Raw genomic sequence first — 14,841 nt, forward strand, 5'->3', positions numbered from 1 at the left:
TGCCAAAAGGATGAAGGATGGAATTTTTTCCTACTGACCAGTACTCACTGCCGTCTTCTCTAGATGCCCAGTGAACTTTAGAAAATCAGTAAATCCTAAACATGAATCTTAGCTGGACCTTAGCGGTCATGCTGTTTGGTGGCACCACGCTAATAAAAGTGACAAATGGGATCGCCTCCCCCACAGAAGTCAATGATCCTTAAAACTGCTTTGAATTCCAGTATAAAGTAACTAAATATTTCAGGAGAAAACACAATCCCCACCAACTAAGAATATTGTCATGTGCACACACAATGCAGTATATGGTAGCAGTTATCACCCAAATCTCTAAATTACAACATAATTCTGTTCTCGGAGCCTAAGTTATGTGCATATACACACCTGTACACACACAGGAATTATACCTTCATGTACTGTTAACTTCACTTTCCCAATCTCTCTCTCTATGTATACGTATGTATATGTATATATGTATTGTGGTACACATAGGGGTACATATATACATGTAGTTTGTGTAGAAAATATAGAGTGTGTTCAGTGTGGTTGACCATACCCCTAAAGTGTACATCTTTGCCTTTAAATAATGAAAAATGCTGGGTAAGTATCTAGAAACCAAAGTACAACTCCTTTTTGTCTTTGGAAAAGATTTCTGAAGATTTTGGACATCCATAGACATGTACAAAAATAGCATTCACCTGTATGAGCAAGTATAAAGTAAATATAGATGTCACTGTTGTTTTATTTTAAACCTTTGCCTTGCCCAGTCCAGGTACACAGACTGTTCATTTGATTAAAATTAAGAAATGGCTTTTTTGGTGATTACTTCTCTCGCCTGAATCTTTTTCTCCTTCTCAGTGAGTCAGGTTTGATTATGAGGTTCTGAAAGAATTACTATGGGTATAGAAAAATAAATTTGGACTTCACTTCTCCAACAACCCCCCTATTTAATCTCTTTTCCTTCGCTAGAATACCAGGTTTCTCTGCCAGATATTAATGGTAATAATTCATATTGCAGTAGTCATTGTTCTTCATAGGGCTGCCAATCTATATGATTATTAATATAACAACTGTAGATAATTTCTCAATAATTAATCAGATTCTAACAAGGGACCAAATTTTCTGTAGAGAGTAAAAATGGGTGCTTCTTAAGGCCTCTGGTTTGCAACTTTTCAATAAAGCTGGTAAGAACCAGGTATGAGGTTGGTCTGAGAAAATTTTTATTTTAGGCTTTTAGGATTAGTTTTTGTTTTGTTTCATTCTGTGTTTTGTTTTGTTTTGTTTTCTTGTCATCCTAGAGCAAAATTGTATCTGGGAAGGCATTTCAGTCTCCCCAGTTACTATTTTTTTGAACTCACCCTGAAGATGTAAAGTGAAACAAATAACTAAAGCATAAGTACCAGCCAGTGTTTGGTGTGCCGTTGTGATTATTGCAAATATCCTCCATCAGGACTGATGAGAATCAGCCCTCCACATAGGGTTGGGTGGCAGCAGTGGAACTCTAGCAAGTTTGAGTGTTTAGAAGGTCTCTGCCTAGAAGGCAGATGGCTAGGAGAGCTCTGGGGGAGGAATGGAGGCTTTCTCCCTTGGCTGGGTTTAGCCAGGTAGTCAGTGGAACAAGCCCCAAACCTCAGGGCTCTCATCCTCAGGTGGTAAAACTGCAGTAAAATCTCATCGATTCAGACCCAATTCCTCCTAATTTGTGATAATTCAACTATAGATGTGGCTCTTTTAATTTCTCTTCAGTAAAATGTTTGACATGATCTCAACTTTCTTTAGAAATTCTAAAGGCTCTTCTTCCAAGTTTTATCCCAGAATCTATGAAATTAAAGCTCCCATCTCTTTTACTTCAATTTATAGGTCAGTTTATCTACAATTATTTGAAATTTAAGAAATACTTTTAAGTTTACCATACGCTTAGTGATAGCCAATCAATGAATACTTTGTACTTGGGCTCCTGGGTATAGACTGCTTTGAAAAGCGGCTAAATGATCGTTCTTTTTTAGAAAGCCCAGTAATTGAGGTTTTTTGCTGACAGACTAGCATCTCTTCTATTCCCTTACTCTGAATCACTGAGGTTTTACTGTAAGTTAAAATGGAAACAGCAGGTGTCTATTTCCAGCCAAGCTGCCCTTGCAGAATGGTCCATGACTTGATTTTTTCCATTTAATTTGCAAACCAGCCACATGTTGATAAAGGAGAAGTAAGTAAAATGAAATCTCATGAAAGAAGAGAGGTGGACCCCTATTCTGCCTCCTGGTGGCTGTTAGAATATCCCCAGATAACTAAGAGATCACAGAAGAGCTTGGCCATTGAACAAACTCTTTTATTTATGGAATTATTTCCATAATCATCTTTCATGTTTTGAAATGCCTTCCCATTTTTTTTTTCGATGAATGCTCTGGAAAGTGTTTCCTATGTAAATACTTTATGGCACCAGGTGAGGAGGTAGGGGAATAAAAAGGGCTGGCAAATTGTTTTTGTTTTTCTGCTCTTTTTGAAATCAGCAAAAAGGGATAAAAAAGGGGGCCTGTTGACACTGCCACTTATTCTGCATGCTCCCTGCCAGAAATGATTAGTCAACATGCATGCATGCCTTTGAATTGCATTCACATCTGGCCCATCTGATGTGAATGTCACCTCTGAGACCCTGCACAATGATTTCCAAGGACCCATGTGCATGAAAATGAGTTACTTCACTGATATTTTTGGTTTTCAATGTACATATGTGTCCAACCCTCAGGAAAGTAAGTCCTAATCTTACTCAGTGTCTCCTAGCTTAAAGCCTGATCTTTCCTATAGACAGAATGCAAAACCAGAGGCTCCCTGCTTAAAGAGATTTCAACTCAAAAGTTTTGTGACAATACAACAATGGTTTCCTTTGCCTTGGTATGAAATAGGAGTAACATTTCCAATGTGTAGGGAAAACGTGAGTTGCTGAGCTTGTATGAAACCACAGACAATTAAGCCCCAGATGCGTAGAGATAATAAACAATAATTACCAATTTTCAAGTTAGACCAGCAGAAAACCCATAAACACAGTGAAGAAACTCCCAAATTCTAATTTAGAGCAAGAACTAGTCAACAAGAGCAATAAAGAGCATGACTCAAAAGGTACTGAGTTATTGTAAATTGAACAGAAGTTCTGTGCCTGTCATTTCTATAGCTGCAGATTTCTAAAGCAGGCCTGGAATCATGAAAAACATTGCCCTGGGCCACGTAGAGGTCCAGCTGTATCCAAAAGTGCTGTTCTCTTTACAATAAAATTACCAAACCCTGCTGGATGCACAATCCGTCTTTAACAGCCAGGGCTTGACTTCACATCTTAGGTCGGAGACAAAAAGCTCATCACCTCTTTATCTGTTGTTTTTCTGCCACATCTCAAAGGCCTTCGCGTGGTGGTCAGACTTGATGGTGGAACATGCCGAGACGTTCCTGTCACTCTTTGCAGTGGACATGGATGCAGCGTTGGAAGTGCAGCCCCCAGACACGTGGGACAGTTTCCCACTGTTTCAGCTGCTGAATGATTTTCTCCGGACTGATTGTATGTATCATCTTTGACTGTTTGACTTTCTTAAGTAGCGTGCAGATAACTGATGACCGAAATGTGTTTATCCCAGGCAGGCTGCACGTTGGACACAGCTCTTCCAAGTTTTATGATTACTTTAAAGAAAAAAAAAAAAGGTTACAGCTGATAAAATTCCCTTTCTTCCAACAAGCATCATGTTGCAGGGAAGCCTTCTCTTCACTAGGCAGAAAAACCCAAGCTCAATGATAAAGGGGTGCCCATACCCATGTGTTTTATTTGCTCTTGAACAAGCTAATTAACTTCAGCTCTACACGTTTTGAATTTTTAATCAAAAGATGCTTCCTAGATGAAAAACAATTTCAAGCTAAGTAACACCTAAGTGTTTCAGAGTGTCTTAGAACACCACATAGCCATAAAGTAGACCGTCCTCCTCAGAGAGAATGATGAAGAAAAGAAGGGATACAGAATTCTTTCTTCCTGGTAACATAGGGGGGTAAAGGACAAAGAAAACCTAAAGGGGAAAAAAAGTATCACTTTTTGCTTTTGTTGTTCTTTAAGGGGGCATTCTTTTTTTCCTTTTCTGGAGAGTGACACAAATGAGTAAAAGGGTTTTGAATTCCATTATCCTTCCACGCAGATTGCAGCGTGATGCCATTCATGTACCTATTGCTTTGCTTCTTCTCCTCCTTCTTCCCATCTTCCTTCTCCTCGTCCTCTTCCTCTTCCTTTTTGGCTTTTTAAGGAGCAGTATATTTAAAAGAGAAAACAGTCCTCTCTACGTCAACATTGTATGCTGATAAAGCTACTGTGGATTCTTACTGAGCTTTTGCTTATCTGTTCTAGATAATTTGTGCAATGGAAAATTTCACAGACACCTGCAAGACCTGTTTGCCCCACTTGTGGTTAGATATGTGGATTTGATGGAGTCCTCAATTGCACAATCCATTCACAGGGGCTTTGAGCGGGAGTCATGGGAACCAGTCAAGTAAGGAAACCTCTTTTGATACTATCGGAGTTTGGGTGCAAATGGCTGGAGAGTCATGCAGAAATGGATTAATGGTGTCTTATGGTGTTCATTGTTTACATGGACAGAGAGCAAACACCTTACTCCCAACTATGATGCTCATACCCTCCTTGTTCAAGGAGGGGAGTGGGAAAGAGGTTGAGAAATGTTTCATGAAATGAAATCTTTGTTTTATTGCACAAGATAGATAAGCAATATGGGATATAAACCTGCCTGTGATATTTGTACTGTGTATCTTACTCTAGCGGTTTTACCCCTAGGAATTGACGTTTCCCAAAGTGGGTTCCATAGGAGTCTAGACAGGGAGTCAGCAAACTTTTATGTCAAAGACCAGATAGTAAATATTTAGGCTTTTCAAGCCACACGATCTGTATCAGCTCTCCACTCTACAATAGTGCTAAAGCAGCAACAGACGATAAGTAAATGAACAAGTGTAGCTGTAATCCCCTAAAACTTTATTTACAAAAGCAGGAAACTGGCCTATGAGCCAGTTTGTCATTTCTTGGCCTAGGCTTTTGAAATGCTCCTCAAGAAAAGGACTTTGTGGCCAGATATGTTTAGGAAACTCTGCATACCCACCTCATCTACCCAACGCCCTTGTCTCCTGGGTAGCCTCCGAGGAGTATTTCAAAACTCAGAGAGTACAGTAATACAGAAACTTGTTTGCCTGTGCTTAATCTAGAACTTCCTGAATTACTACTTATTTTCCTAGCAGGATATCTATCCTATAGGACCAAGTACAGGAAATCCCATAGGCTGTGATTTTGACAGTTTCCATAGCTGCTTGGCAGATATATCCTATTAGAAATGGGTACCAGATTCAGTGCCACCTCCATTCCCCAGCAAGGAAGGAGGGCTTTCACTCAAGGCTGCCAGAGGGTCAGTCTCAGACCCTCCCCCTACCCCTTTTCTGGATAAGTGAAGAACTTCTTGAGGGAGAGAATTTTCTGATAGGCTTAGAAAAGCTCCAGTAAAGCCTGATAAGAGCTTTGCTCTGTTAGATTCTCTTTTTTTCTGTAAGACAACCATTTTGTTCTTTTGGTCCTTTACATCTGTGAGATGCGGCAACTAGCATGTAGTGAAGTGGGGTGTGTACCGTACCCTGTCAGGCACTCCAGAACAGATGTTCAGGAGCCTTCTCTCAACTTGGAAGCCTTGACTTGCACCCTGTCTTTCAGTGGTTTTCTGAATCGAGACTCCCCTTCTAATGTTACACTGAATCAGATTCTGACTCATAAAAGAATCAATGCAAAATAGCTTTTTCAACCCACCCCCCCGCTTTCCACATCTGAGCCACAGAAGAAGTCTCTTGACTTGCCCTACTGAGCATGTTAATAGGCAGTAGCTCTTCATTCGCAAGTACCAATATATATATATATATAAATTTTCACTTATAATTCTCAGGTTTACAACAGTTTCTTAATACAGCCCTGCTGACTTTCAACTCATGAGAATAGAAATGGGACCTTTGATGATAAAGCATGAGCGAGTGTATTTTTTGAAATGCTCGCTCGAATCAAGACAGTTGTCCCATGCAGAATGGTTGTGAAAAAAGAAAAGGTTAAAATGAGTAATACATTTTGAAAATAGCAGTGGTCTTGAAATAGCATTTACTTGCTTGGGATTAAATGGTGAAGGCTACTACCATCAGCACACACGGGAGGAAATGATGGGCATCCGGATGTTCCTGTTTCTTAAGGGCCCTAGAGTCAGGGGCCTTGTTCTCCAATTACTAGCCAGAAGGCAAAGGCTTGAACCTCCGTAAGTGTCTTCTCATCTGTAAAACTTAAGTTTTAAAAATGTCTCTACTCAGTATGTGAGATTTGTCCTGAAGCTCTGTGATCACGTCCCTGAAGTAATTTTTAACCTGTTAAATTCTTCAGAAACCTTCTGCACCATAACATATATGTGATCAGTCAGAAGTAAAAGTAGACTCAGAATCATTTTCACAATTGGAAGTCTTGGTCTGGGAATGTTCTCACAGGGTGTTTTTAAGGGGTAGAAATAAAAAAAAATATGAACTCTCGGACCAGTAATTGAAAGATCTGAAAATTAGCAAAGAGTTGATCATTTGTGACTAATAACCTAAAAATAGTTTATAGGGATGTGTGTTTTTCTTAAGTAGCTTTTTTTCTGTCCTAAACTGTGCTGTGGGTAGGCTCATGAATATGACTGTGGTTTATTTAATTCATACTAAGTAGTACATGGTTTTCAGAGTAGGTAGAGGTATTGGAAAATGCCAGCTAATACATAAGCTAAATTTAAATTGTCTGAAATCACCTACATTTCATTAGCTGATTTGTAAACAGAATGTAGATACCATGGAACAGATTTGCAGAATGGCTGGCACATATAAAGGGTATAAAAGGGAATACAAAATTGAGAGCACACCTATGTGATCAGAAGGAATAAATCGCTCAACTTCTTACCATGTAAAAACAAAATAAGAGCTTCTATCTGACCTCTAGATAGAGGGTTGATGAAGACGCAGGATCTTTTTTCTCCCCCAAGTAAAGAATGATCTTTTTGGAATGGTTTTCATCAGGGTACTCAAAAATAAGAAGCTGACTTAGGTAGTTTGCTCAGTCTTCTCTAATTGTGTCACATGATCCTGTAACACACACACACACACACAGAAACAAACACCACAGCCTTTCTCTCAAACAATTCTTATACTCAAATAGTTCTGTTCTTCTACTTTTCAAAAGTCATTGTTATAGCGCCTGATTATACATAAAATGACTGAGAAATGCATTGTAAAACTTATTTCAGGAAAAACTGGTACAGTTGACTCTTGAACAGCATGGGTTTGAATGGCACAGCTCCACTAATACAGGGATTTTTTTCTGGTAGTAAATATGACAATTCTACACAGAGGTTGGTTGAATCCACAGATATGGAACTGAGGGTAAGGAGGAACCATGGGTACAAAGGCTAAGTATAAACTTATATGTGAATTTTTAACTGCACAGGAGTCAATGCCTCTAAAGCCCCACATTGTTCAAGAGTTAACAAAATATTTAAAATGTTAAAGCAAAACAGAGCTCTGACAAGGAAATGCTACCAATATATCAAAGTTCCTAAGAAAGGAGTTTAAATATTCTTTATCCTTCAGATTTTCTTCCTTCAAAATATGGTCCTGTAAAAGAAAATAGAGCATCATCATTTGGGTTTCATACAACTGAAGTCATTTGATAGAAAGGGTGAAATGACTGGGTCCTTGTTGCTGCCTTTCTCTAGAAAGGTGAGCTTCCATCTCTGCAAGAAGAGAGAAGGGGAGCTGCATCTCTGTGTCCGTTAAACCAGATGGTGGTCGTGACTTGAATCTCCAGGCTTTGGTGGAAAATGTCATCCCATAGCTTCTCACCACAGCTGAAGTCAGTCAGTCTCTCGAGGGCAAGCCTGGGCTGGAGCCCATGGCCCTCTCAGGGGTTTCCATCAGGACACGTCACAGGGCCACCACCCACAGCTGGACAGGTTGTTCAGAACCCTTCCAGTGGCCCTGAGTATGCGCTTCTGGTCCTAGTAGATGGACTGCATTCTGCCAGCTTTTAAGAGTTGGTTTGTTGCTAGTCATGTCATCCTGACCTATGTGGAGGAAAACTGAGAAAGTGTCTCATCTGAAGCTTGCAGAAAGCCCTCTGCACTCCTCTTTTGCTGACAGATCATCTCCAGTCTCACTTCCCAGCACAAGGAATCCACGCTTCACAGTTGCCCCTTTCAGGTCAGGGTGATTCTGAATTGTAGAACTAAACACTGCTTCTTGATACATGCACACTGGAAAAACTGGGTTTCTCATTTCTCAAAATGCGCTCTCTCTCTCTCTGCCTAAGATAGACATGTGAAAAGTATTAAAATAATGTCTTTTCCCAGATTACTAAAGATGTCAGTATCTTAATAAAATGTCAGACCAAAGATACCGTAGCAATATGCAGGTGTCCTGGTATGAAATAGACAAATACTAGACTAAGAGGCAGAACTCTTTAACTCTGCTAATAACTTGCTGAGTGACCTTGAGCAAATCCAATGACTTTCTTGAGCCTCAGTGTCCTCCTTTGTAAAACAGGAACTTTGAATACCCAAGACTTTCTAACAGTGACATTCTAGAAAATCTGATTTTCCATATTCATTCTATATACACATTTAATCAGCAGTGCCTCCCTAACCCCTCAGACAGGACCTAGGGGAGGTGTTCAGTAAGCATGTATTGATTAGCTGATATTTATTAAGACACGCTTACAGGCTGAAAACTGTTAAGAGTACCACAGGAGAACTATGGGGAAAAGAAATTGAAAAAAAGAGATACAGTGCCCTGAATGGAGGTTTCAATCTGGCTGTGTCTGAGCAACATGCACACAACAAAAATGACTTTTGTGGGGAAAGCTGGTGGTGATAGTAAACAAAAAGTTGAGAAACACCCCTTCTAAACGCTAGAAAGATATCAAAGAGTGCCCCATGGACCAAAGGAGGGATTAGACCTAAGGGTACACCAGGAGAGAAGTTTTAGTGTTCAGAGCACACAGAGAAGACAAGATATACTACGTGTATCCATGCAACAGAAGGTTCATACAGTGGAAGGCTTTCTGTGTCTTAAATCTAACCCCATCCAGAAATCTAAAGCAGAAGACTTTGAGAGAAAACCCAATGATACCCTCTCTGCCCAGGACCTAAGTGTGCTAATCACTCAATTGTGTCCAACTCTTTGCAACCCCATGGACTATAACCCACCAGGCTCCTCTGTCCATGGAATTCCCCAGGCAAGAATACTGGAGTGTGTTGCCATGCCCTTTTCCAGGGGATCTTCTTGACCCAGGGATCAAACCCAGGCTTCCTGCATTGCAGACAGATTCTTTACCATCTGAGACACCAGGAAAGCCCCAAAATTAATCCTGGAAGTAAGGAATGACTCTATCATCCATAGAAATGATGAGATGTGCACACATTTGTAATTTTCATCCTTTTGTGAGAGAGAGCAACTGAGAGTATTTTAATCTAGTGCTCCAGGGATGAGTCCTTTGACATGAATGGAAGCTACCCTGATAAAGGTCCCCAAAATGAGAAGGTCCCCAAACTCATTCAGCAGTCCCCAAAATGAATGAGTCTTAATTTTTAACATGTATCCGTTGTTACAATAGCAAATTTTAACATGTATCTGTTGTTATGATTGCAATTTACACTTCTTACACTATCCAGAGATACCAAATTATGATGTTTACAGAGAAGTATGCTGGACTTGTTTCTATGCAGTTGCTAAACAACCCTCTAAAGTACTAATTTGTCATTAGCTATCAGCCACTGCAGGAGCCTGTAGACCTGAGTGCTACGGGAAAATTCCCCCTTTCACATATATATTGAGTCACATATAATGCTTGAAATTGACTCTTAGATGATTAATATAAGTTATTAATATCCAAATGAATTATCAATAACATTAGTAATACACTATGTTATTTTGCTAAAATCAGAAATGTCAAGCATGTTTCTTCAGCCTTTTAAAACTAGATCACAAGGATATGTCACAGAACGAAAATGTTTCTATGAGTCCAGTACAGCAGTCTGGCCAAATGTCATATTTTGCCAATACAATATGTTTTGATTAATCTAAGTATTTTAAAATTTTTCATGTTTAAAACAAGACTCATTTCTAATTTGTGTGCCCACCCTCCGCTAATATGTTTAAATTGAGTTGCTATTGCATATATTTGTATGTTATTCATTCCTAGCTACTTTTAATTTGCTCAGAATTGACATTTTAACTTTCCAGGCTGCCATCTCGAAAGATCTTCTAATTCCTTGATCAATATTCAGTGTGTGTATCATTTAATGATCACATTTGCTTATATAGGCTTACACATGTCTCAGTGGAAATCGCCAACGGTTTTATTGCATAGCAGTGTTTAAGAATGAGAACCACCAGGGACTGAATTCAAAGGCAGATTCCCCAGTTAAACAGAGAAACTTGGAAGTCAAAGTTCCATTTTCCTTTTACTTAATAGCTTTAGCTAAGCTCTTGATCATTCCCACGGGAGCACCCCTTCGTCCCAAGCAGAGAAGTGTAATTGGCTTTCCCCAAATGCGAAGTGTTAAGGACAAACCTTCGAGACACCTGTTTCCCTTAAGGAAGAGAATGCCCGGGCTGGCAATTTTGCATCCTAGGTTCCTCCATCTACCATCCAGGGCTCTATTCCCATTATGAAAGGCCAGCTCATTTCTAGAGGGAGACAGATGTCCAGATTATCTCAGGGGTCCAAAATTTCAAACCTATCAGGAGACTTGCCCCCCTCAGCAAGCCCAGAGGCAGCTCCAGCCTTTGCAAGAGCTGTGTTAGTCAAATACAGCTTGCCCGGGGCAGAGCTGCTTTGGCAAAACTTGCTCTTCTTCTGCAAGATCCAAAAAGAAAACCTCAACTTCTTTGCCAAAATGCTGTCAACTCCACTTAAACAGGAAGGCTCCTCTCAGATGCAGAGTTAGGCTGGGCTCCACTGTGCCAGTGACTTTGGCTGGATGGAACACCCTTGAAATGCCACTACAGAATTTCACGATGCCAGCTGGTTGAGCAGTGTATGACACAGTCCCTCCAAAGAGATGTGGTTGATTTGCTTGGGAGTTTTCGTTTTGTTTTACTTCCTTTCTTTACTCATAAAGCCATCCATCTCTCTTTCATCACCTCAGTTGATCAATCTTTGCTCAAAAAGAAAACCTGATACAAGGTCACAATTTTTAACTGTTTATTACTTTTTAACTTAAATTTTGACTTTTTACAGAAAGTATAAAACTTGATTAATATTCAAATGACAATCACACAAATCAAGAAACAGAATATCCCCAGCCCCCTACAAGGCCCCGTCATCCTTTCCTCCAGTCTCTATCTCACGTTCAGAAGTAATTACTTATAGCAGAAGACCACATTTTAAATCCTCTTGTGGTCGAAGAATTTACTGAATTTGGGATTCTTTTCCTTTTTTTGAGTGTAAGCATTTCTCCACATTAATTAGACTTAGTTTGGGAGGGGAGGTCTCCATTTTCTTTAAGCGTTCTATAAAATTATACAAAGCTAATCATTCCTCTTGACACAATTCCTTTACCTTTGCCATCAACCCTGATGCCCCATGCCACATACACTGTCTTCAGAAGTAGGGGTTGGAAAGAATGCAGGTTTTGTCCACTATCACTATGTGTGGGTTCAAGTGGGTGAATTTCCTGCTCCATCTTGTATCTACTCTCTGACTTAAGAAATGTGCCTCTATCAAAAATAACTCGTACACAAGAGTGAAAAAATCGAAGTGTTCTACCCTTTCTATCAGTCCCAGCTACTTCACTGCAGCCCTCGCCACAGCAACACCAAGAATTCCATCAACTTAAAGATTTTTGTCTGAGACAGGTCCAGACCCTCACAGCAGTGGATCTGGAAACTGAGAGCCCCGCACATAGGCATTGAAATAACATGTGTAACATCATTGTACATAGGTGTCCATGAGTGTCCACGCTTTTCAGTCGCTCTGTGGTTTATTTTTTGCCCATTAATTTTTATCATTTCTCTCTGAACAACTGAACCACACCACAGCTCCCCATCCGTAAGCTGCTTTCTGAAATGTGTTGCTCAAGTTTTCACTGTTGTCTTTCTGTGGACTTAGCCAGTTTATTTACAACTGTCGTGTGCTTCTGCCACATCTGCATTGTCACTGTGATGGTATTTTTTCTTTCTGTCTGTTTCTTCCACAGGAGTTTAACCAGTAATCTACCCAATGTGAACCTACCCAATGTGAACCTTCCCAAAGTACCAAATCTACCAGTTAACATCCCTCTAGGCATCCCACAAATGCCTACTTTTTCGGCACCGTCATGGATGGCTGCTATATATGATGCTGAGTGTGTATTCAGTTCACATTAGATCTCATTTAAATTTAAGTGATCTTGGCATGGATATGTATTGTTTATTTCTATACATCCTATATAACAGAGATGGAGATGGATAATTAGACATATTTTGCTGATCATACAGAGACAATATTGTTTATTTCTGGCATGCAGCGTGTTTGTAAGACATTGGCTATATATACCGCACTAACAATTTGTCTTACGCCCACTGAATGTTTGAGAACTGTGTTTCACTTCCTGAATTCCTTTGCAAAAGGCTTCTTCCCATGTTTTGCTTTTTTGTTGTTGTTTTTTTTCTAATCCAGGTGACATGGCTTTAGAAATTAATCACCCAAAAATAGTCCAGGAAACCTCTTTGCTGGGCTGGCCATTCATTTCTGGCTTGATCCAAATCAGAGAGAGAAGCACACCTATCTAGAAGCTGGTTTGGTTTTTTTTGTTTTTAATAAAAAATTCCTAGATAATGTTTAAACCATAAAGCATATTTCTGGTGTCAGCAAATGGCAGAATATAGTAACAGTGTGTTCTGGGCTAAACAAAAATTTCTGAATGGATCAAGCCTTAGTAATGTAAATGTTATGTCAAGTACGTTCCAAGGTCATAATACAATTTGGAGCATTGAGATAGAGGTTGCAAGAAGATCTCTGAATCTGAGAATGCAGTGCCATTAAATTGGGGATGGGCACATCATCTGTGGTTTCAGTGTAGGGCCTTTCTCTGTATTCATCCAAATGCCAGCAATTTATGGGCTTTTTCCATGGAGGTCAGGTCACCGCTTTAAAGCCAGCAGTTTGAAGGGTGGAGGTTGAGAAGTCATTTCTTCTAGCCTAGGAAATGAATCTTCTCTCCTTCTTTCCTAAATAAGAAGAAGATCCAGCACCCCGAAATCCTCCCTCAGGAAAATTAAATTAGAACCACATGCATGATTTAATAAGTGAAAGGAGGTTTAGTGGTCCTATACCCTCCTTTGATCCTTGTCTTAGACCACAGCTAATTATAAGCCAGATAAGCTTTTTCTTGAAAGAATAAATTGGCACATTTTCAAAGGGAAGTGTTATTATCAAAGGAATAAAAAATGATCTGAAACTGGCAGTGATGTTTTGAAATCTCGGAATCACATTCATCAAGATGGCCCTCCATGTTTTTATTTCTGCAGTAATCCAGGTAGAGAACAGAACTTTAGAATGACTGCTCTACTTGGCTCCTCCAAAGCCGCCTAACATTTTTTAAAAACTTGTATATTTGCTCACAAGTTCGCAAAGAAATCATCTGGTTGATGTGTCTGATTTTCTTTTGAAGACAAATTTAAACCTCCAAAATTTGTATCTGGGAGGGAAAAAAAAAACTTATTAATAAAAAAAAAAACCCATAAATCATATTCATGCTAAGATGACTATATGAAAAGTTAGATTAGGTAGTATCTGTTAAAAATTTAAAAATAAATATCTGAAAGCTTCCCTTACCTCCTTCTGTGCATGCTCTGTGACATTGTTTTTGAAAAGATATGAATCAAGACATTGTAATAAAGCAGATAATGGTCTCCGTTCAATTAATTAAGGCATGAGTGGGAACACATTTTGGTAACTGCTCAGCAATCAAAATAATCTTGGTGCTATTGCCTTAACATTAACAGTTTATCTTAAAAATAAAAAGAAAATATTCTTTTCCTCATGTCAAAACTTAATAATAAGCTCTTCAAAGAAAAAAGAAAAAAAAACCCTAGAAGAATTTTTTGAAACTCTGAAACCAGATGGGTGTCAAAATGTTGTTGTAATAAATACCAATTATTGCATTCATATGTACTTAATGATTTAAAACATACAACCATGCAGTTCCAAAACGGGGTTTAGATTAGACAAAGTTGGGGTTTCTTTTTCCCAAGCCTAGGACAGGATAGGGGGAAGGCCGAACTTTGATGATGCATTCCCCCGCTTTTGAACAGTGCCTACCACAGTATCTGAAAAGAAGGTGTAGATTCTCAGTCACCCACTAGGAAATGCCTGATTCTATATCTTTTCATAATTTCAGTTTCCTCCTTTGCCACCTTTCATTTTAAGGACGTGTTTCCATGTTACCTGCTCCTTCGTGTCAGATACATCTACGTACTGACCTCAGACTGGTCTGTCCTTGAAAACGTGACCCTGTTGGTGCAGGCCGTGGGCTCCCTTCTGGCATGTTGGGAGTCTGCCCCCCCCCACCCCCCCGCAGTAGCTGTGTATGCACTTATGCACTAGCTATATTTCTCTCTCTGAAGCATTAATTCAATGCAGCTGGCATCTGTCACAATAGAAACACCCACTCTCATCTGTTTCTATAGACGATGTCAGAACAAGTGGTAATGCATGGTATGTTGGACATTTTATAAATTGCCGTGTTAGCATTAGTGGTATGCGAGGAAGGGGGTGGGGGGTGG

General features: G+C 39.6%; 1 protein-coding gene across 26 annotated transcripts in view; it reads left to right on the plus strand.

The window, feature by feature from the left end:
- The window catches only part of CADPS (calcium dependent secretion activator), an 807,294-nt gene that overhangs the window by 703,963 nt on the left and 88,490 nt on the right, over nt 1-14,841 (plus strand). For 15 of the 26 annotated variants that reach the window (XM_081524519.1, XM_081524520.1, XM_081524496.1 and 12 more), the window contains 2 exons: nt 3,385-3,541; nt 4,370-4,511. In XM_081524519.1, coding sequence (XP_081380645.1) covers nt 3,385-3,541; nt 4,370-4,511 — 299 coding nt within the window. Of the gene's footprint in view, nt 1-2,179; nt 2,201-3,384; nt 3,542-4,369; nt 4,512-12,272; nt 12,420-14,841 lie in introns of all 26 variants that reach the window. The other 11 variants (XM_081524505.1, XM_081524509.1, XM_081524508.1 and 8 more) reach the window with 3 other exon arrangements.

Source organism: Giraffa tippelskirchi, chromosome 9, assembly GCF_054371585.1.
Source record: "Giraffa tippelskirchi isolate mGirTip1 chromosome 9, T2T-mGirTip1v1.2.pri, whole genome shotgun sequence".
Lineage (NCBI taxonomy): Eukaryota > Metazoa > Chordata > Mammalia > Artiodactyla > Giraffidae > Giraffa > Giraffa tippelskirchi.